At 35.8% G+C, this 23,504-nt stretch overlaps 1 protein-coding gene and 1 long non-coding RNA gene across 6 annotated transcripts in view; one reads left to right on the top strand and one right to left on the bottom strand.

Moving 5' to 3' along the window:
* Positions 1–23,504, bottom strand: part of nrg3a (neuregulin 3a) — a 600,542-nt gene that overhangs the window by 71,930 nt on the left and 505,108 nt on the right. For all 5 annotated transcript variants that reach the window (XM_073920787.1, XM_073920788.1, XM_073920784.1 and 2 more), the window contains one exon: positions 23,109–23,182. In XM_073920787.1, coding sequence (XP_073776888.1) covers position 23,109 — 1 coding nt within the window. In that variant the 5' untranslated portion in view covers positions 23,110–23,182. The remainder of the gene's footprint in view (positions 1–23,108; positions 23,183–23,504) is intronic.
* LOC141377171 (uncharacterized) lies at positions 4,404–23,450 on the top strand. The gene is made up of 4 exons (XR_012389278.1): positions 4,404–4,570; positions 19,276–19,454; positions 19,550–19,605; positions 19,840–23,450. It is a non-coding gene; the product is annotated as an uncharacterized lncRNA (long non-coding RNA).

Raw genomic sequence — 23,504 nt, 5'->3', positions numbered from 1 at the left:
TGATCAGCGGTAAAGCCAGGAACTTGTGGAAATTAATTTCCAATATAAACAAATGCTGCAGAGTTACCACTAAACTCTGACCCTTTTCTTAAGCTCATCAGAAAGTGGCAATTGAGACCGTGACCATCTGTCTTTTGTTTATCTGAAAGACAAAGGTGTTAAGAGTCCAGGACTTGCTTCTTGATCCAATCAACTTTTGACATCGTCTCAAACTCAGAGATACACATGGATCAGTAAACTTGCATGTCACAAAAGAGACACAAATGGAAAATTTCACGTCATATACCTGTATATTCAAATGATCATGTATATATTTAATATGCACTGCTTGAAATACTTCACTGTATGAAACTTTGCTTATTAAGGTTTATATATGAATGCTTGGGTAAAGATCAACATTACATAGCGATGTTTAGACTCTATCTATTCCAAATAATGCCTTGGGTAAATTAGATGTGGTTTGGAAAGTGAATTATGCATAGGAAAATATTTAAGACTCTTAAATATTATCATAGTTAACCAGTGGACTATGACTATGCAAATGCAGGCCACATTATGGATGACACCTCCCAGTGACCAACTCACAGGATCATCCAATCACAATGCTGGATTTGAAAGGTGACATCCTTCAATACCGCCTTCCAGAGAAAGTATTAAAGACATTGCCTGGTAAAAAATCTGTTAAGTGTGGGTCCTAAAGAGTGTGTCCTAAAAGGTGGTTGAAGAGTGGTCAAAGTGTGGTTCAGGGTGGTTTGCGGGGTTTTGTCCTAGACATCAGACCTTTTGCTGCGTGTTCCAGCAAGGATTTGGTAATTGGATTCACAGTGCTTTTTCCAAGGCGTCTGAACCATCGCATCAAGGCCACCACCTCCAAAAATCTGCGTGTCCCAGATTTCCAGGAACTCTACCTTCAAAGAAAAGGCATCGGCGTGTTCCCAGCATCGAACCACCACCTCCAGAAATCTCCAATTTCTGCGTGTTGCAGAAGATACCGATTTCTACGCTCAAGGATAAAGACGTCGGCGTGTCCCCGACATCAGACCACCACCTCCAGAAATCTCCAATTTCTGCGTGTTCCAGAAGATACAGATTTCTACGCTCAAGGATAAAGACGTCGGCATGTTCCCGACATCGAACCACCACTTCTAGAAATCTCCAGTCTGCGTGTTCCAGAAACTACAGATTTCTTCCACCCAAAGCTCAAGAGAGCCAAGTCTGCTCGTTTCATGCTTCAAGATCTGCAGGAAGATCCAACTTCTTCCATCCACTGCATCAAAGGCAGAAACGTAAATATTCCACTTTCCAACCCTTTAAATTAGACCTTGGCATAGTGTGTTTCAGTATAAAATATTCTAATTAATTAGATGTTTAAAACTGATATTCTTTAATAACAAAAACTTGCTCAGTTCTTTGTTATTGTAAAATAAGGTTTACCGTACCTTAACTTAATCACCTTCATCACTTGCCTATGCACTTCATTTATTGTACATTTAGTAATTGTAGTTACCCTTGATTACTATTTTGTTAATAAATACACATTTATTACATTTGTGTCTTCCTTGTGTTGATAATACAGAAAAAGGCTCTACAAGTCAAACGATCTCATTATCCTTCAGATTTGGCCAGATAATAAACTCCTCATTTGTATAATTTAACTAACAATATTTTATTGTTAATTATTTTGACAGTGGAAAGCTGTCTGGTGCCCCGTTTAAAAGGAGTTAGTTATCTGTTATATCTACATCATTTGGTCCCCTACGGGAGATTAAAATATCAATATTAATATCAATACCGAAATATTGATTTTAATATTTGATAAATCCAATTATCACTACAATACCTTGGGATCGGATTACAACTGACCACCGAGTCTTTTCTGGGTGGGTGAAGCTGATGGTTTGTTATTTGTTGAATAATAATAATAATAATAATGTGTCTGATCTGCCGTATTCATTACATATAAATAAAGTCAAAGTGAATGGGAATTTGTAGCTGCCTTTGTTTAACTTTACAAATTATCAAAGCTGTAGACAGAAAAAAGATAGCCATGATGATATCATTCATAAAGTCAAGAAACTGAATAAGTGCTGAGGTGGCTCACTATTTAGGTTAAATCCCTGTGCATCAAAAGTCATGAATTACAGCTCTGAATCGCTATAAAACACAAAATAACCATTTCTTAAATTTGATTTAAATATGATTTATGCAGTGGTTGTGTCAAAATCTAATCTTATCTTTCAGCAACCCAACTCAATAAGGTTTAATGAGACCCCACTGAGCTCCTGTTCATTGCTACTTCAACGCTAATGCTTTACCTAGAAAATGAGAGGGGACGTTTTCAGCTGAAGAACCTTTAAAACAAAACTAATGCATTTCTGCACTCCTGATCTGCAAAGAAAGATGTAAATGAACCCACCAGAGACCATAAACTCTCTACCCATAGAGAGCCTGAGGCTACAAACGACCAGCTGAACCCCATTTACTTACACCGACAACATCAGAGTCAGAGCTTGGATGAGTTTTCGGATGCATTTGTGCATGTGAGCTTTCACATATGAGTGGGTGGCATCGAGATTGCCATGGCAATAGATTCAGTTCAGATTCACATCTAAAGTAAAGAAAGCCCCAGAGCAGACTCACAGTCATTTGGTTGTTCATCCTCAGAATACTCAATCCAGCCACAATGTTTCAACCCAACATTAATTAGTCGTAGATTTGGAGATAGACTAAAAGCTTAGGAAGCAATGCATAGATTAACATGAGATAAAGAGTTACAGGCGAAATGATTATTCATCAGAGGTGAAGAATACAGTGCATAATACAATGGAAATTCCAGTTTAACAACCACATCAGCATTTCCACTAAGCCAAGATGTGAGGAGAATTACAATGAATTTTCAGAAGAATCTAAATCTTCACCTGGTAATTATAATAAGGTGACTTTTTCATTCAGTAGCTGAAACTGCTGTCCTTATTGTCCTTATTGTATTGTCCTATTGACAATACAAATCAAGCTAAAATTATTACTTATGGCTAGTTATGATACAATGTTAGAGTAGCAATTTATCAGTCAATTCCAACTTCTCAGCTTCAATTTAAATTTCTTAATCATTTCCGATAGCCAGTTATTCTCTATCTACTGACACAGCACTGGTGGGAGACGTGTGTTGCCTTATAGTGTTCCACCAGTGACGCTATACAGTCATATTGCACTGCTACGAGTGTGACATTGTCTATACAACAGTTTGATGGCATAATCATGTATTTAAAAAAGAAAATCAAACACAAAGACTCTAAAAATTTCTACCTCCCTTCCTTAATATCTGCAGCTGACATCAGAACAGCAGAATTGAATGATTCTCTAGTGTAATGTCTAAAATTATGACAAAACAGGTTATTCTGCTCAAACAGGATTATAAGGCTAAACTATTAGTCTAGAGACATGTCCCAGTATTTCTTTGTTACAATCTGGAGATCACAATAATTAACACAGAAAAAAGCCAAAGCAACACAATCACTACCAGATTACTGCTGTGTTTGCGATACGGAAAAACCTTAAACACATGCAAGCATTTCTTCTTTCTTTCTGTTAACTAAACTAGTCTGGAGTAACGAAAACAGGAGACTCATTAGAAACAAAGACAGCCAACCAAAAATTATCTCAGGGTTATGTAATGGGTGGCCAACACAAAATACATTCCTGATATGTCTTATCTCATACTCAATACACTACAATTACTATGGTTTAAATACAGCACTGCAACTTAACAAAACGAGATCGACTTAGAATGTAACTCACCAATTTTATAATGTTTTGATCAGCTGAAGTTTAAAAATACACAAATCTTTTCTCCTCTAAGCGCATATTATGCGGTCTCTGTTGCCATCTTGTGGATGAACAACATCAACTGTCTTTGCTCTGGATGCCGACGTGCTGTATCTCAGAAATTATAAATATTTAAAATAGGCACTATCCTTATGAATAAACTGCGTAATGTACATATTATGACAACATAAAAAGTACATTATGTTGTCATTATGTTGTCCTACAGCTGTAATATTTGTCAAACTGTAATGAGTTTATTGAATTTATATATATATATATATATATATATATATATATATATATATATATATATATATATATATATATATATATATATATATATATATTGTCACCGGCTCGGTCCCAGCTATTCCCTTCACTAACCAGCAGAGGTCATCATCACCGGACTATTGACATTACGTCATCCATCTACACTGATTTCAGACACACCTGACACACATCTCCAATCACATTCCACACACATATAAGCAGCACTCTCACGCTGCTTCAGTGCGAAGTCTTGTTTTGCCCTGCAGACATTTCTGAGCGTTTTCCCTGACTCTGATTTCTTCTTGTAGCCAACCCGGACTGTTTCTTGACCCTGTATTTATATTGCCGCCTGCCCTGAACATTTGCCTGCCTTTGGACTCTGAATCTCTGCTGCCAGCCCTGATCCCAGCCTGTTACCCGATGCCGATTTCTAGTCACCTGTCTGCTACACCGTACTCTTCTGCTGTACACTTGAGTATATACTTCTTCCTATTTTATCTCATTTATACAATAAACGTACTGCACATGGATCCATCTTTGTCTGAGCACTCGTTACATATATATATATATATATATATATATATATATATATATATATATATATATATATATATATATATATATATATATATATATATATATATATATATATATATATATATATATATAAATTCTTTTTTTACATTAATTTTCTTGCAAATGCTATATTTGGATTCACTGTAGATAATAAATATTATTTAAAGGTTAAACATTTTTTAATTACAGATTTTTGCAACACTGTTGCATAATGCTTTTATTCAGCAATGTTGCATTAAACCCAATTCACATTTTGAAATATTTTTGAAAGTCCAGTCAGGCTCCTGCTCTAAAACAAACAGAACTATCAGCCAATTTGGGGCTGATCATAAACTATTATTACTCTCCAAAGAAAACAGATAATAAAGCCTAATCAAATATCTCTACATCTCATAAAGCTGCTTCCATCCAAATGTTCATGATTTTTCAGCTTGTGCATAACAGCAAGTTCCATACTATTTTTATTCCATTTTGATCCTCAGAAGAATGCAGTAACTGTACACAGTACATACTGTATCAGTTATTTGTGTATGGCAACAGTACACATTCTGTCAGTGTACTGATTTAGCGTTCATAGCATGGCTTTGAGGCTTTTTGGGCATGGAATCATCCCTTATCAAGTCAAGAAAACCTTCTGGTAACTGTTTGTAACTTCACAATTAATTAACAAGTCACATAGACCAAAAATAAAGAAAGAAAAAAACACAGGCTTTTTCTCATGATGGTTGTATTGCCTTGCCATTTTCTTTCTCACAAACAATAATTACAAGTGAAAATATAGGAGGAATGGTCATGCTGGTCTGGCCCAGTGGTCACAGCAGGACAGCGAAAGTGTTTTGCCACCCTGCTTTACAAATCAGAGATTAAACTAAGCTTCCTAAAGGCCAGACACAATGTTCACATAATACCTGCTTCCACTGAGAAGGCCACCAAATCTCACACACTGACTCCAGAAAAAAGAAAAAGAGTGTGAAAAACAGAGAAGGCAGAAAGAGGAAGAGTGTGTTTCATGAAATGGAGGTGTAAAAACTGCTTTTTCACACAATATTTCTGGTGAAATATTTCCCAACCTCTTTAGATCCATGACCCACTTTTTTAGGTTTGAAAATAGGTATGAATACACACATTACAGGATATAATTCATATCAACATACAATATAAGATCTCAAAGACAGCAAATTATGTTGTTGAAAAAAATAGGAAGGATTCTGCCAATTGTATAATTATTGACTCTGTAAATGTAACAAATCATTTGGGCTTGCCTTCATTAGCACTCATCCTGTCTAACGGGACGACTGAGGGTTGTGTGTTGTTTGCAAGCTTGTCAAAGTCCTATGTGATAATTAAAAGCGTATTCATCAAATCTCCGCTGGTCGATCCAACTTGGAACAATATTTGGTCATGAAAATGAAAGAGCTGAAGCCTGCTTCACACAAATAAGTGCTAGCCAAAGGTACAGACAGCTTAAGGCTGTTCAGGCAGTGACATTTATGGATATTCACTTTTTGTTCGAGCTAGTGAGGTAGTGTGATTTGACCTTTGCCTCCCAGGACAACATCACCAAAATGTCTTGGCAATGCAACAATCAAATAAGTGCTTTAAATGCAATTCATTTAATCTTGCTGAAATTTGCCAACCAGAAAATGAGAAAGTGAGGACACTTTCTTTATGCATTTAACACAAATTGAAACTTATTCACAATTAATGTGAATTCATATTGTACAAGACACAAATTAAGAATAAAGGGAATTAGTCGCAAGTAAAAAATCGATTTTCCATCAAGAAGCTTAAAAAAAAATCATGTATGATTTTATTCAGCTTTGGTGCATTAAATAATTAGTTATTTTAAGTAATATTAATAATCATAACAATAATAATAATAATAATAATAATAATAATAATAATAGTAATAATAATAATAATATGTATTGTATTATTATGATTTACTTTTTAATTATTATTAACTTAATATTACTAATTTAAGCATGTGTTCTACCTATTTGGAAAAATGTCCCGCTTCAAAACTTCAAATAAAATACAATGTGGGATGCAACACAAATATATGTTGCCCTCCTGTGGAAACAAGTAGTGATGTCTTCACACAACGAAAATAAAATAAAATAATGAATTATTAATAAACTTTTGAATAAACCAATCAGATTCATATCCTCTTGTAAATGAACCGTGACAGAGAGATCTATATTTTCCCCTCCCACTCCTAACTCACACACACACACACACACACACACACACACACACACACACACACACACACACACACACACACACACACACACACACACACACACACACACGCACACACACACACGTACACACACACACACATATATATATATATACTGTGTGTGTGTATATATATATATATATATATATATATATATATATATATATATATATATATATATATATATATATATATATATATATATATATAATCCAGATGTAAAAGCCGCTAAACGACACTTCAGCCAAAAATTAGATAATAACATTGAGTGAATGCTTTAGGCACGTACTACAACATCAACAAATAGATTTGCTTCAAATCATCTAAATCTCAGTGTCAGTGCATTCAGAAATTACAGTTTGTTTGCAAAAGCTGCTAAACGCCACCTGCCTTTGACAGGAATTGGCGCTATATTCCGAGAACCAATCAGAAGCGCGAATCGGATCATATGTTTTCAATGTAGCAGCGCGCTGATATGCCAGCTTTTATGAGGAGACATATTTCCCTTTCAATTTCGATTTTAAAAGAGGGAGTTTGATGAACTGGATGAGACTGTGCGACTGTCAGTAAATGGCAGATGAAAATGTCCATTACCTCAAAACTTTGTGCATTATAAAAAAAAGAAAGCACAATGTGCAGTCGGAAGTATAACGTGCACTCATAACGTGTTTTTGTGCAGTGACGCTACTTTGAATGAATCTGATTTACAATAAACGGCAACTGCGTTTCACAAAAGAAAGAGCTACGATGCTGTTCGTTTCTCCCACGTGGATGCTATTGGGATAAACACGCGACCAAGACCTTAAGTATGGTCTGAGAGGCATCCCTTTTTTGCCCAGAAGGCCTACATTGTTTTATTTGCTAATTCAAGCTATTTTTAAAAAATATAAATATAATGCATAAAACTTTACATTATTTGTATTACTTCATATTACCTATAGATCTGATTATATTATATTATATTATATTATATTAAATTATATTATATTATATTATATTATATTATATTATATTATATTATATTATATTATATTATATTATATTATATTATATTATATTATATTATATTATATTAATGGATAATGCACAGGTAATGATGTTTCACAATGTTTATACACTACATTATTTGAATCTACCATGTTTACATTGTTCTACTTAAATTAAATCTAAATCCCAAATATCAAAAATGACAACAGATTGTTAATATTTAATTAAAGTCAATTTTAATGTTATTGATTAAAGCACTTACTTGACATATTTCATTCATTCATTTTCCTTCTGCTTAGTCCCTGGTTTGTCAGGGGGCGGCACAGTGGAATGAACCGCCACTTACTTGACAAATTTATGTATTTTTAATTTCAGGTGGTTTGTGTAATTTGTTTTATGTTTTGTAAAATAATTTATAATTGCATCTTAAGTGATTTTTCAACTAATTACAATGTCTGGTCCCAATAGGTGGATTTAGAGGTTTTCGCAAAAAAAGCACAGGTGGATTTAGCTGGTTTTGAAGCAAGGAAAATCTACGTTGTTAAAAACTAAACTAAACTAAACTAAAGAACTAAATTGACATTTTTGAAAACATTTAAAAAAAATTCATTTACTAGTTAATAACCTTTTCATTATCTATAAAATGAAACTTCTGAACGTAATTATAGGAGCCTGATAGAAAATGCTCATTTAAGAAAAAAGAGGTCTGATGGATGTAGAGGGTTTTGCAACTGAACTCTTCATACATTGAACAACATGAAGTCTTCTTTTAGCACAATTGTGAATAATTTTTTTATCCAATTCAAATGTTGATTACTTTATATAAAATAAATTAAATGAATAATCGCACAGATGAAAAAAAAATCTGTCAACATTTAAATAAGTAATGACGAGAAAGATCTGTTATCTAAAGCCCTTATTCTTGCTTTGTGTACACAAAAGTGTTCTTGTAACTTGATAATATTCCAATTGAATCACTGAAGGCATATGGTCTGTCTTGAGGATGTTTTTTTTCATTTGTTTCAGGACTTAATTTGTTTTCTGAAGATGAATTAAGGTCACATGGAAAAGCATAAGAATGAGTTATTAATAAAATAATTTAAGATTTTAGGTAAACTAAACCTTAAAGCTAAGTGATAACTGAATGCCATTATTACTGGTAAGCATAATCTAAACCAATACCAAATTCAGTATGTACACTAGGGCAGAAAACACCCCTAGCTTTCATGAAGACTGTCATAAGGCCATCTAAAAAAACCTTGTGCTGTGAACAACAGCTCCAACTAATGTTCGAGTTAGAGGCCTAATAAAAAGTTCCCTAAAACAGTTTGTGGAGTCAGTTTGTGGACAGCAATGCCCACCTGCCGATCGACATTAGGGTCTCATGCCAAACAACATTTTATCTGCCTTTCTCTACACACACACACACACACACACACACACACACACACACACACACACACACACACACACACACTGGATGTGGGTGACTCATCAGTTAAACTGCCTATGGCTACAACCGTTTTCAAGTATCTTTTCTCAAGCATTTGAGACAGTTTCATGACATACCAGTGGATGACACAGAAAGAGAAAAAGCTGTGTCTAAATTGGACAGCTGTATAGGATGAGAACTGGCAGGACCATGGGATCCCGACAGTCATGAATAAACTATAGTGGGTGCAAAACGATCTCAATGGCTCATAGGTCATGTTCAACCAGATCTATACTAAGAATATGAGTGAATAAAAATGATTTGTGTCATGCATACGCTTCAAACTGTATATATGGAATGTAATAGGCCAGGTTTAAAATATATGTCGTCTCAGCCTCAGATGCCCAAGGACCGGCTGAAAGCAGGATGCATAAGGCACACAAAATGGGAAAATACTGAACAATTTTTTCAAGATGGCATTTGACTTGGATTTCTAAAGGGTTGAACATGATTTCTGTGAGAGATGTGTGTCATGATGCTTAAATTGAAGCTGTTGTGATGATAATTCTTCTCATGGAGGGAGACATTGTATTTACAACTGGGACCATGAGCACATCTCGGTATTTAAAATAAAAAAATCCATTTTAAAAAGTATGTGGAAATCACGAGACCTCTTCTAAAAGGCCACTTAAAGATGTCCAAGAGTCTGCTTTAAGGCACTTAGTGGAAACTTGATTATTGGTTGCACAGCAGCCTATTATTGTAGGGTCATTGACTTTTTCATGCCCCTAAATAACCCTGAACAAAGCAAACTGTTCTACTCGCACTAGGCGTTCTGAATCATGCCCAGGCATGTTAAAACCTCAAAATTTAGTTGATTTGATTAGTGTGAATGCTTCAAAGTGTGGCCTGCTTGGAGGGAGGTGGGCTCGGGGTGCAGATCAATTGGGCTCAGATACAGTTTTAATGTGTGATTGCCAACCATGCTGAATTATGGGACACCTAATTATCCTATTTGTATTTTTTGTGTGATACTGTCTTCATAACAGCAGCTTACATTTTATGGATATTGAATGGGTGGATTTTCAATTAATTTCATTAATCCAGGCACATTTAGGTTTATAATTGGTCTGGTTTTCACTTTATTGATAATCATGAATTGTAGTTTGCAAGTAAAGCTGCAAACTCCTCCAACATCAGCTGCCTCTATAATTATCTTCTAATACATGGAATACAGTTAAGTGAAAATCATTGCGCTGCATGAATGATTAATCTATTAGACAGTCTAGGGATTTTATAGAAACCAGTGGGAGAGTTGGGAGAAGAGAATATCAAACTCGGTTTAGTACAAGGTAACAGTGAGTAGTTTGGCAATGCCATACTACAGTAGCTGACCTCTCTTACACTTACTCCCATCCAGGTCACCAAGGGTTGGTTTGCTGTACTCAGCAAATCAGCTGCTAGGGAGCTTCTTGAACTAGAACTTATAGCACAGGAGGTGGACGCACATATAGGACCTCAAAGATTAAAGGCTTTAGGCCAGGGTCTATTCTACCTTTTGAGGCCAGGACAGTGAAGTTCCTCACATACTTCTATTACCCTCAACCTACCCAAATCCTACTCCCATCCAGAACATAGACCCAATGTAACCATCCGGTTCTACTTGTCTTGCTTTCAAGAGGGATTCAAACCGGGAGGTGGATGCACTTGCAAGCAATGCAAACATCACAGGACTCTTGCTAGTACACCTCTTAAACCCAGCTGAGGGAAGTTCACTTGACATGCTTCATTACACCGCAGTCCAGAAGAGATATTAGAAGGAGGGGCAATTGCTCTTGGGCTTAGTACAAGGCAACTTTGGCTTGTGTGAGTACGTCTTCGCTAGCAAGCCTTCGTTACATTTCCCCGTTTTAAACCTTCAATCAAGCTCACAGAACCAATATAACCCATCTGTTTTCAGGGGTATTCCTTTCCACGATGGGAGGTGGAAGTACATACAAGGGTGCCAAAGATCATAGCTTCTCAAATACTAGTGTACTAGTGTGCTTCTCAAATACTAGCAATCCATTTGATTGCAGTACAGAGGGGGTGGCAGAAGGAGGACAATCGCTCTGGAGCTCAGTACAAGGCAACTTTGCCCAGTGTAAGTACATCTTTACTACCAGGCCTCTGTTGCACTGACCACCTCTTTAAATCCAGGTCACAGCACCAGTTTAGCCCCTCTGATTCTACTTGTTGTCAGTGGGATTTTCATCACAGGAGGTGGAAGTACATAGAACATTGCTGCAGTTTCTAATGTCAGTCACTGGTGTGCCTCTTGAGTTCATGGTAGTGAAGTTTACTTGCATAACTCTTACTAGCTTGTCTCCATGTCGGAGAGATGGCTTCTTAGATAGTCCTCAGTCAATAAAAGCTGCTGTTGAGTACAGACTCAATAGTCTGAAGATCTAAAGACCTTTTATAGTCTTAATATAGATTCTTTATAAAAACTTCAACCACAAGCCTGTCTGCAGAAAACTTTAAACTATTAAACACAAGCTGCCCATGTAAGTTGTACTCCTGTGTGAGCAAACAAAGTTTGGAGCAAATATGGTTGTTCACACTTGATGTAACAACGGTACTGTATGTTTCTTACAGAAGTGTTTGAGTGAGGGTATTAGACGCCCTCAGCACCCTCAAATTCAATAGTGTGAGCCATTATGATATCAGTTTTCATCAATCCACTACCATTAAAGCCATACAAGCGCAACGTCTTCTGCTCACGTCAGACACTGCCATGACCTTTATTCTCACTTTGTGGTCAGTATTACCATCAGCTTAAGTAGTAACAAAGAGCCGATTGCCATTACAGCTGCCATTATAAGTAAAATGGCAAAGTTTGTCCAGTACTCTGAGGTGGAAATGATCGTTGGATGTGCTGAGACAGCTGGTGGACAGACTCAGCTGGATAGAACCAATTACTGTCCTTTTCTCCTCCCTTCCCTTCTGTCTTTCCTTTGCTATTCATGTTACATCAGACTTACAAAAGTCTTTTTATGAACCGCCAGACAGACTGTACATGTCAGCACTATCTCAGCTCCCCATTGTTTGTCATTGTAAGGATGATGCTGTGTTCCTCCCAGGGCATTATGGGTAATAACTCTGAAGTGCTCATGGCTTCCGAATAAAGGTGAAGAGAAGAAGCCTACGGGGCTGATTGACAGACTAAGCGATGCTGGGGAGATTGAGAGGCTTAGGAAGTATTATTAAAGGAGAGCCTCATAATGTTTAGACATTAAGGAGGCCAGAGGACTGACAGTGCCTAGCACTGTGAAATGAGAGGAGATACGCCAGCACCGACAGATCTGAAAAGCGGCAGACGTGTGTGAAACCTCCAACAGATGAGATAAGACAAGATGAGAGTGCTAGTTACAAAGCAAAGTTGATATCTTTAACTTTCCATGATAGTGAGTAAAGGAGAAACGGGAATCAATTCGGTGCATCACTCAGCTGTGGATTTAAAGACAGTTCAGAAGTTCAATTCATAATAAAATGACAAAAATCCTTCGAATGCTAAAGAAAGCTTGAAGGTTTTTAGTAATTTTTTTTATTACCAATAATATATCATCACAACTTAATTTATGATTAGTAATATGCATTGCTAATCACATCATTTAAAAAGCCCTTTCACACATACAGACCTTTCCGCAAATTTTTCCAGAAAGGGATCATGTGTGAACAGGACCTTTTTAAAAATACTGGTATAATCATTCCGGCAATTTTAACAATACCGCTAATTTGCCAGAATGCTGCTCCGTGTGAATGCAGAAGGAAAAATGCAGGAAAGAGCATTTTGCATTTATTTGCATTTATATCCATGCTGTTTATGAAAATAAAAGCCTTTGGTACTTTTACAGACACATTTAGCTGCTAGATACAAGTCAGATAAAGTTTCTATGTTCCCTCCTAATGCCAACTGTCGATCGATAAAGTGCTAATGATAAACCGCTGTTTGTTTACCTTCAAGCTCTGCTTCAGTTGCTAGACGCGTGTGCACTTGAAGTGCTCTGGTGAGCGCCAGCACACACACATATTACGTACATTTCGACATGCGAAAGTGTTCCTCCATATTTTTTCATCCAAGTTGTTCACAATACTTATCCGTCCACAGAATTTGTAATGTAGTCAAATGTGTAAATATTTAGCTGTGGTTCGCGCTTCTAGCTTTGGATTTCTCTGGGACAAAGCAGCTGCATGAATGCTAAAGCTTTAAAAAAAAGTGACACCATCAACAAAAGCTCAAACAAAAGACTCCTTAAATTTTTACAAATACAAGTGCAGCCGTTCAGAGCTAATTTCTGGTTAGAATGGATGTGGAAGAATTCCAAAAAAAAAGCATTTTTTTTCCCAGTAAAATAGTTCCAGTTATTTACCAGATATTTACCGATATCGCTGTGTGAAAGGAGCTAAAGATGATTATTATATAATATTATATTATATTATATTATATTATATTATATTATATTATATTATATTATATTATATTATATTATATTATATTATATTATATTATATTATATTATATTACATTATATTATATTACATTTTATTATAGTTGAAAAATGTCCAGCTTTAATATGCATGCATATTTATACAATTGCAATGTAATATAAATAAAGATGCATTTAAACTAGTCCTTCTCATCCAGGCTCTGTGAAGGTGTCCTTTGCAGATGCAAAAAAAGCATTTAAAAACAAGCATTAACATATTGTCATTCACTTTCATCAACAATTCTTGTTATTTATTCATGTACAGTATATAACATAATATAATATAATATAATATAATATAATATAATATAATATAATATAATATAATATAATATAATATAATATAATATAATATAATATAATATAATAATATTGTCTATTCATCTTGCTTGAGAGGAAAATAAAATAATTTAGTCATGGCTTCATTTAATTAGCATTCAGTTCAGAAATTAATCAAGACAAATTTTGATATTTGATCTTGAGTTAAACCCCAAGGTGCTCAAGGTATCCTGCTGCTAATCGTGAGTGGGTGACATTTCCTGATGATTACAGATATATTATATTGGCCTGATTTACATAATCCGCTGCAATGAGAATCACGTATGAACATGATGCCACTGTCTTTGATAACTAATCATTCCTGTGACTTGCCCTTTAAATGAAAAGTTACAAAAGGCCAATAACACTGTCATCTAGACAGAGAGGATGAAATGACGAGAAGCTCTTATACCCTAAATCATTCAAATATAAGAAGCCCAAAGGCTGTGAGGATCCACTCTAATCAGCAAGTCTGACAATTACTTAGCCCTGCTCACCTGCTGCCTCTGGCTGAGCCATCATCACAAAGAGACTGCTAATAACCACAGACTCGCTATTCAGTAAACACACATTGTGACCAGCAGGGAATCTGGCCAAACACACACACACACACACACTCACACTCACACACACACACACACACACACACACACACACACACACACACACACACACACACACACACACACACACACACACGCACACACACGCACACACACGCACACACACACACACACACAAAACAAAGGTACTGCTAGTGTAAAAGCTTTGAAATTAGGAGGATGCTCTCAAAGTAGAAATAACAAACAGATAACAGCGCAAATAAGCAGCGAGTCCCTTCAGGGACACAAGGAATTGAGAGCTAATAGGTCTCTGCCAATCAAAAAGAATAGACATGTACGCACAAAGTGGTGCTTTGTATTATACCCTAAGTGAATAAATCATGTCGTACATGATTGCTATAAATCGGATGCATTGAGTACTCCTGACATTTGCTTCAATTGATGTCAGACGCATGCTTAATTGAGGTATCATAGAAAAATGCAATAAGTAGACCGTCTTCAGTCAGGTAGCTAATAGAAGCTCAATTGGTTAAAATTAGCTTTGCTACATGCATTTTAATCTCAGCCAAGGTACATAAATAAGAAAAATAGCCCCTGTAACCCTGCCTACATGGTAGGTTGCCAAGGAAACCAGCATGCAGGAGAATATGGTGACAATATGCAGTAGAAATCAGCATACAATTCGCATCTTCATTATGAGGCGGGCTGACAAGATATATATCTCACTGTAAATGACCCATCTGAAAGCATTACCGCAGACTGGGGTGAATATTTTACAAGTGTGAACAAGCGGATTTGTACCAGGCTTCAGCTGATGAATTGCAGCAATCGATATGAAATTTATCTTTACGCTTGCGCTTTGCTTTCTAACACCGTAAGGTAAATTGGCTCTAGGGACTGCCACCATTAGTTTGTTGCCCCAATGGTACTGCAATTGCCGCCATGCCCAGCGTCTGTGATAATGAAAGGCAAAACAGACATCCTATGAAATCACATGAACTTTTTGTTCTGAAAAATTTAAGTGATGAAGAGTGGGGTAGAAGTACTAATGTAAGACTTTAATCACATTTTTAAAACGCCTGAATATGCCAATGTACAAAAAAAAAAATACATTAGCATACTGAGTTGAAAGGGAAGGTTAATTTGAGAGCTATTTTCTGTTCCAAGTCATAAGGGTGGCATTTATCAGTGCAGCTCTGAGTACAAATATAATATTCTAGTAAAAAAGTTGCAATTTCAGTCAAATTCACAAACATTTATGAACACTGTAAAAATGCTGGGTTCCACAATATTTCTACATGTTGACCCAACACAAATTGATTAACTTAATTGTTTTTACAAAATTAGATTTATTGAACGTAAAACAATTTAATTGTCCGCCAAAAAAACTTGTTTCAAGTCATTCTAAATAAGTAGTTAGAAACAGCAAGAAAAAGTGAATATAATATGTTTTTGCTGTGTGGTAACTTTATAAAAACGGTGGTAACAGTAAAATGCAACAACACTTTTCCATAATTTTTTGTACTTAATGATTTTCCGTTTATTCATTCATTCATTTTCTTTTCGGCTTAGTTCCTTTATTAATCCGGGGTCGCCACAGCGGAATTAACCGGCAACTTATTCAGCACATGTTTTACGCAGCGGATGCCCATCCAGCCGCAACCCATCTCTGGGAAACATTCACACACACTCATTCATACTCATACACTATAGACAGCCTATTTACCTGTACCACATGTCTTTGGACTGTGGGGGAAACCGGAGCACCCAGAGGAAACCCACGCGAACGCAGGGGGAACATGCAAACTTCACACAAAAACCCCAACTGACCCAAACGAGGCTCGAACCAGCGACCTTCTTGCTGTGAGGTGACAGGACTGCCTACTGCACCACTGCGTCGCCATTTTCCATTTATTTGAAATAAATAAAAAATGGAAACATTAACCTAAATAATATGAAACATTGGTTGACTTTATTTAATGTAGCAAAATAGTAATTTGTACATTTCCCTCAACGATGTAGTCATTTTCACACTTAATTGCCTAGCTGATAAAATATTGGGTTACACTTTACAATAAGGTTCCATAAGTTATGTTAGTTAGTGTGTTTACCAATATTAAGAATGAACATCAGTTGTAGAGCATTTCTTGGCAATATCTTAACATTTACTAATATATCAATGCACTGTGAGTTAACAAAAACTAACAATATGACTATTTTCATTAACTAACATTAACAAACATGAATGTTGTAAAAAATGTATCTTTCATTTATATAGTTGATATATTATTAATATACATTATATAATACACTGTAAAATAAATCAGTACATGTACAGTTTATTTCCAGCAGCTAGGGTGCTGGAAAAAAATACAAAATAAATAACGGCTGTTAATTTACAGAAATTTACTGTAAAATAATGGACATTAAATTATCAATATTTCCCTGAATTAAAATTTTTGGTAAATGTCTATAATTCAACCTCTGTTATTTTACAGTAAATTTATGTAATTTAACGGCCGTTATTTTAAGTTTTTTTTTCTGGCACCCCAGCTGCCAGAAATAAACCTTTAAATTACAAAATTTTTGACAGTGTATATTATTAATATAGGTTTTTTTTATATACTTACAATATGTAACCTTGTTGCAATAAGTGTTATCTAGTATTGTGCATCTGCTTCTGTTTGTTCGGTTTTTGGTTTTCATCTATACACACAAGTGTTTTGAGGTCATAACATAGTATTATACATGGAACCGTGCAGAGACTCTTCATTACTTGATCATTTGTCCAATAATTAAAATTAGGCTGAGAAGGACGGTTATTGGCATCTAGTGTTCTTTTCAGCTAAAAACAGATGCACATTTTATGTTTCAAAACTTTTTTTTTCATCAGTGTGGCTGATCTTGCAGGAATAAGAAAAAAACCTTCTAAAACTGCATATGTGTTTCAAATACGTTGTGTGCTTTTGATTTCAAGTGATTTTTTATATCTTCTCAAATTTACTTGGAATGCAGCAGATGTGGTGTTATGCGCTGCAAATGTTTGGCTCCAGCTGCTTGATCATGGTGTTATCTTAGGAACTTATTGTAATAATTCAGCATATATGTTTTCTTGAACCTGGGTCAGCATCTTTGAATTTATATGACACTGGAGACATAGTGAGATGGTTGTACATGGGTAAAATGCATAAAAAACACACACAAAAGAATAGCATCTAACTTCCACCTTATCACATGCTTTTCTATTAACAAAAACTTGATCCAATCAAGTTTTAAAATCACAGCTTGTCCACCTACAAAAGTAGTTCCACATAAGAAAAAAAAACAAAAGACAACATTCCTGCTGCAATAATACAAAAAAAAAAGTCATCAGGGGTTCTCACAGCAGAATGAACCGCCAACTATTTCAGCAAATGTTTTATGGCTTCCAGCCACAACCGATTACTGGGAAACACCTTTACACCTTGGCATTCACACACACACTCATACACTATGGCTAATTTAGTTCATCCAATTCACCTATAGCGCATGTCTTTGGACCGTAGAGAAAACCGGAAGGAACCAACTTGAATAAGGGTAGAACATGCAAACTCCACACAGAAACATCAACTGGCTAAGCCAGAACTCGAACCAGCGACCACTTAGCCATCATGCAAAATAATAATAATAATAATAATAATAATAATAATAATAATAATAATAATAATAATAATAATAATTATTATTATTATTATTATTATTATTATTATTATTATTATTATTGTAAATCTGCAGGCTCTAGTCTCTTAGGCTATTGTTGCATTACTTTTCATGCATTTCTTTTTTTATTTTACAAACTGAACGCTTTGAATATCTGGCCATAAACCATAGGCCACAAATTTTGAACATGATTTAGAATATTGAATATTTTTAGTCATGGTGACCTATAAAATAAGGTCTTTATGAAGTTTAAGAAGTACATATTTTTCTCCTCTTCAAAATGCAATAGAGTGAACATATTCAATTCTAGTAGTACTTGAGTAAAAGTACTCACAGTACTTCCCACAAGATACTGATGACAGTTCACACTAAAAAATTTTCAGCTCAATAAACTACTAATTTACTGCTGAATACAATTTAGTAAGGTAGTAGTTTAGGTTTACAGTGGGTATTGGGCAGGATAAGGATGTAGAATAAGATTATTGTTAATAAGTACTAATAAACAATGAATATCTTAATAGTAGGCAAGTCATATGCCACTAGTTAATAGTGCAAATTGGTAATTAAACTGATACCTAAATTAAAAAGTGATACCTAATCTTTCTGTTGTGGAAAGCACACAATATATATAAAAAGTCAGTTTTTGTCATTATAATGCAAGTAAAATGGAGCCCACTGACTTTGTCATTGTATGAACAGAAGAAATATGTTCTTCTGCAGTTTTTCACAATAGAAAGAAAGTCATACAGGTCTGTAACGACATAAGGGTGAGTACCTGATAACAGAATCCATTTTTTTTGTACAGTGACTGTTGTAATTGTACCCCTGCAGATAATCAAACAAAGGTTGTATGGATAGTGACACACTGAAAGGAAAAGAGGTTGAGAGATGTGTGATGAAAGCCCTGGCCATCTAACTCAAGGACACAGTGACCCTGGGTGTCCCTCTCCTCAGTGAATGTTGCTTTTAACAGCAGCACAGGAGAGACTTTGGCTGTGTGTGCCTGTCCTGTAAGTGAACCCATTACTGCTATCCTATACTTTAAACACTGAGAGCCTGTCTACTTGTGTTCCTGTGCTGATGAATATCTTGTGAATGTGAACAGGCAAGAGCACCATCTGAACAGGAAGAGATACCGGTGAGATTACGGAAATATAAGAGGTATAAAGCACAGTCCATCATCATGTATTGTATGATATGTTGTGTCTAGAACATAAAATATGTGTGTGACTTTTATTTCACAATGGTCATTTGTCACGCTGCTAAATTCTCCTTCAACGGAGCTATTATTGTCTGAATTGAGTGGTAAGCTCATTATTCACAATTTGCCGTTGTGACATGTCTGAAATTGGTTACTCTGCTGTGCTTAATTTTTATTTTTCATTCGCCCAATAGGTGGCTCCTCGCCTCTGTGCCAAAAATGATAAGAAGGGGCTAAGACTTGGCAGACTTGTGGAGCAGATCTGTGCCAAACTCCTTCAGGGTGCCATTCAGGAGATTACAGCGTTGTTCATTAACCTTCAAGTGAAGTAGGAGGAAGAGACACAGACCAGAGCAAGATGATTTTTACAAACAATGCTATGCAAGCTAATGTATGTCATCACAGTATGTGGTGACTTAATTGGGTACGAATGCCAAAAATCTATGTATTATTCACAAAGAAGACACAATGTTGTTCAGCGAAGTGCTAAATGCTCTAAAACAGAGCTGCGCTGTGAATATTTAAATGAAATCGCCGTCATTCTTTTCAACACAAACACAATTCCTTTGTATGTAAATGAGGTTTATGGAATTGGTTTGCAGCGGCAGATCTGCCACATCCTAGTGCTCCAACTCAGGCATACAAGATGAGGTATTGTCCTATGCTGGTTTTCTGGGCACATATGTACTGTTATTTGACTTTTACGACTTCTTTTGTGAATTGGAAATGAAAAAAAGGAAAGAAATGTAGACAGCGCAGGCAAATAATGTGCATTGAACATGCCTTGGCCACTTGATTCATTCATTGTGATTAAACAAGGTTCTGGAAAGATTCCTCAAAGGTTTTGAACTATATTGATATGATTGCATATTACATTTGATGCAAATTTTTGGGCTGCATTTTTATGGTCTGAATCTCCTGTTCCATCCCAAATGTGAGATCTGGACACTGTAGAGGCCATTAACATTGAGCTCATCTTTGAGATGATTTGAGCTTTATAACGTTATGCATTATCCTGCTGGATAACATGGATGAACATGGTCAGCAACTCAAGGCTATAGCATTCAAATGATAATCAATTGTTGTGATAATAATGGTAGGGCTGAGATTCATAGGTGTGGAGTGAGTCCAGTGCCATGAGTGTTAATGAGCTATGTGTGGTGTTTTAACAGTTGTTACAACGATTACAATTAATATTTAGGGGTAAAAGTGTGACAAAAAAAAATTCCCCTCGCACCATTAAACAACCATCAGCCCAAACTATTTATACAAGGCAGGGTGGATCCAAGATGTACGTTGTTTACACCAAATTCTGACTCAACCATCTGAATGCCGAATGAGAAATTGAGACTTATGTATCAGACTAGGTAAAAAATATACTAGTACATTTGACAGCAAAACGAATGCTACTGGGCAGTATAATGCCATGGAATGCAGTTCATTTTCACAATAATGAAATGCAGAGACATTATCAACAAAATAGGATTATGTTGTGTAGTCTGCACAACTCCAAATAAATACAGTGGTCCCTAGTTATTCACGGGAGTTACATTCTAAAAATAACCTGCAATAGGTGAAATCCCTTAAGTCAGCTTTTATTTTTTTACATGTATTATAGATGTTTTAAGGCTGTAAAACCCCTCACTACAAACTTTATACATTTTTCTCAAACAGACATGAACATTTTCAAACTTTGCTCTCTTGTTTAAAAACTCTCAAAGTTAAAACCTTCATGGAAAATAAGTCCAGTATGATAGAATGAAACTAAAGATTAAAACCTGTTGTCAAGAGCAAACATGCATCTCTGTCAGCAAGATTTATAAAGCTTTTTAGCTTTTGTTGGATAATGTTGGTAGCGTTATGTTCTTTTTACTGCAGTCACTGATCTACAAAGCTAAAGCAGTCTCCATCCCTAAGGGGGTCACACACCCGTTGCGCCACACACATGAGAGTTGGAAATAATGCATATCAGACGTGCACATTCACGTTATTAAAATGAAATTATTCAGGTGGAGCCCTGTGGGGTGACAGAAATATGAACAGTGTCCTGAGTCATAGCTAGACAGCTGCTGACTTGCATTGTGTGTACACTGATATAAACCTATGTTTACCATTCTAAAATGTATGGCAAACCGCGCTATAACGAGAGACCACTGTACCACAAAACAACTTAATTGTGTCTACTATTTAAAAAAAAAAAATTTTTCTTATGTTTGAAACATTAATAGTTGGGTTTATGGGAGAGTGTAGGTAATTGGTTTGTGAGGGGATCTTTACTACAAGCCTCACGTTCTTGTGGAGATGTACAAGAAGGAAGGGCATCTGAAGCATATAAAAAAACTTACCCTTAGCAGCGAATTTCAGATTTGCTAAAATGTAGACAGCGCCCTCTAATGGATTTTTCATTTGAAAAGTGCAATGAGATGTACCCAGAGTAACAAGTATTTCCAATGATGGCGGGCTGCAATTTTCACAGATAGAACAATGAATATTTTCTCATTTTCTGAACATTTTCTGCATATCTGTGTTTGAAATATTCAGACAAGCCTGTCTGGCACAAACAATCATAGACTAATTCACTTAATTTCTTTAATAAACATGTACAAAGCAGATCAATCTGCTATGATAATATATTTTAAAGATATGGATGTTATCCAGTTACTGTGGGCATATGATTGTTGATATATGCAAGTTTAATTTTTGTTTAGTATAAGGATATTTGTTTTGCATTGCAAGCTGGTGGTGGGATTCATGTTACACTATTTACCAGGCGATCACTGGGATTTCTTGAGCGGCTCATTTATAATCCTTCATAAAAATGGCCCTGATAGTTCAGTAAAAGAAGGTCAACAAACAGAACCCCTCATAATCAGGCTCCATTTGTGACTCATCAAGTGGACTTACTCACTGCACACACATGCAACCACTACCTGTGATTAGACAAACACAACACACACACACACACACACACACTAGCACAACATCTGCATGCAAGCAAAGAGTCACTGTCCAATTCAATAAAACTGTATATATTAGTCAGAAAAGAAACGTTCAGGTTCAGTAGAAGTGTGCAGATATACAGCTATTAGCTGAGTGGGTGGGAAAATCTAGAAATCTGTTCCTGTCAGGAAAATATGAAAATGTTATGACACTTTGGTAATGACAAGGTTTCTATGACAACAGTGTCTGTAAGAATGCAAACTGCAAAGCCTTGTTGTTATTGGCAAATAACTGCATAAATGCATTATGGTCCACGGAGGTTAAGCATTCATTTGGTTAGAAGCTGAAAGTTATAGAGCCATTTCTCTCTTATCACATCAGCGACCCTTGTTGACTCATTTCAAAACTATTTCAAAAGTGTTGTGCAATACATACACATGTGGCATTTCCTCTGGACAGAGAAGGGTAAACGTATGCATTTACCTGTAAATAATTTAATAAAGCAAAACGCAAGACCACTTACTTGGGTCTGAGAGGATGGAGTCAGTCTTGGGCAGGAACTGGTCACAGCGAATGCCCTGGAAACCCTCTTTACACCTAGAAAAAGAGAGAGAAAGAGTCACAGTTAGTAAACAGTGATTTAATAGATGCTTTTATCGAAAGCAGTGTAGAGTGTTTCAGGGACAGTCTCCATGAGGTTAAGAGCTCATTCCTGATGGAGATAAAAGCAGCGACCTTAAAAGTGGTGTACCTATTAAAATAGTGACTATTTAGTATTTAACGTTTCTGGAACAAGATCATCAAAAGCTTCTGTCAAAAAAGCACTAAATGTTCATTTAAATACAACAGAATATGAAATGCTAGATGAATGAAATCCATTAAAAAAGAAAAAGAAATGCTGGCCTTGGATTTGAACTGA

This window comes from Danio rerio, chromosome 13 (assembly GCF_049306965.1).
Source record: "Danio rerio strain Tuebingen ecotype United States chromosome 13, GRCz12tu, whole genome shotgun sequence".
In the NCBI taxonomy this organism is placed as follows: Eukaryota; Metazoa; Chordata; class Actinopteri; order Cypriniformes; family Danionidae; genus Danio; species Danio rerio.
This window is presented reverse-complemented; position numbering and strand designations above follow the sequence as displayed.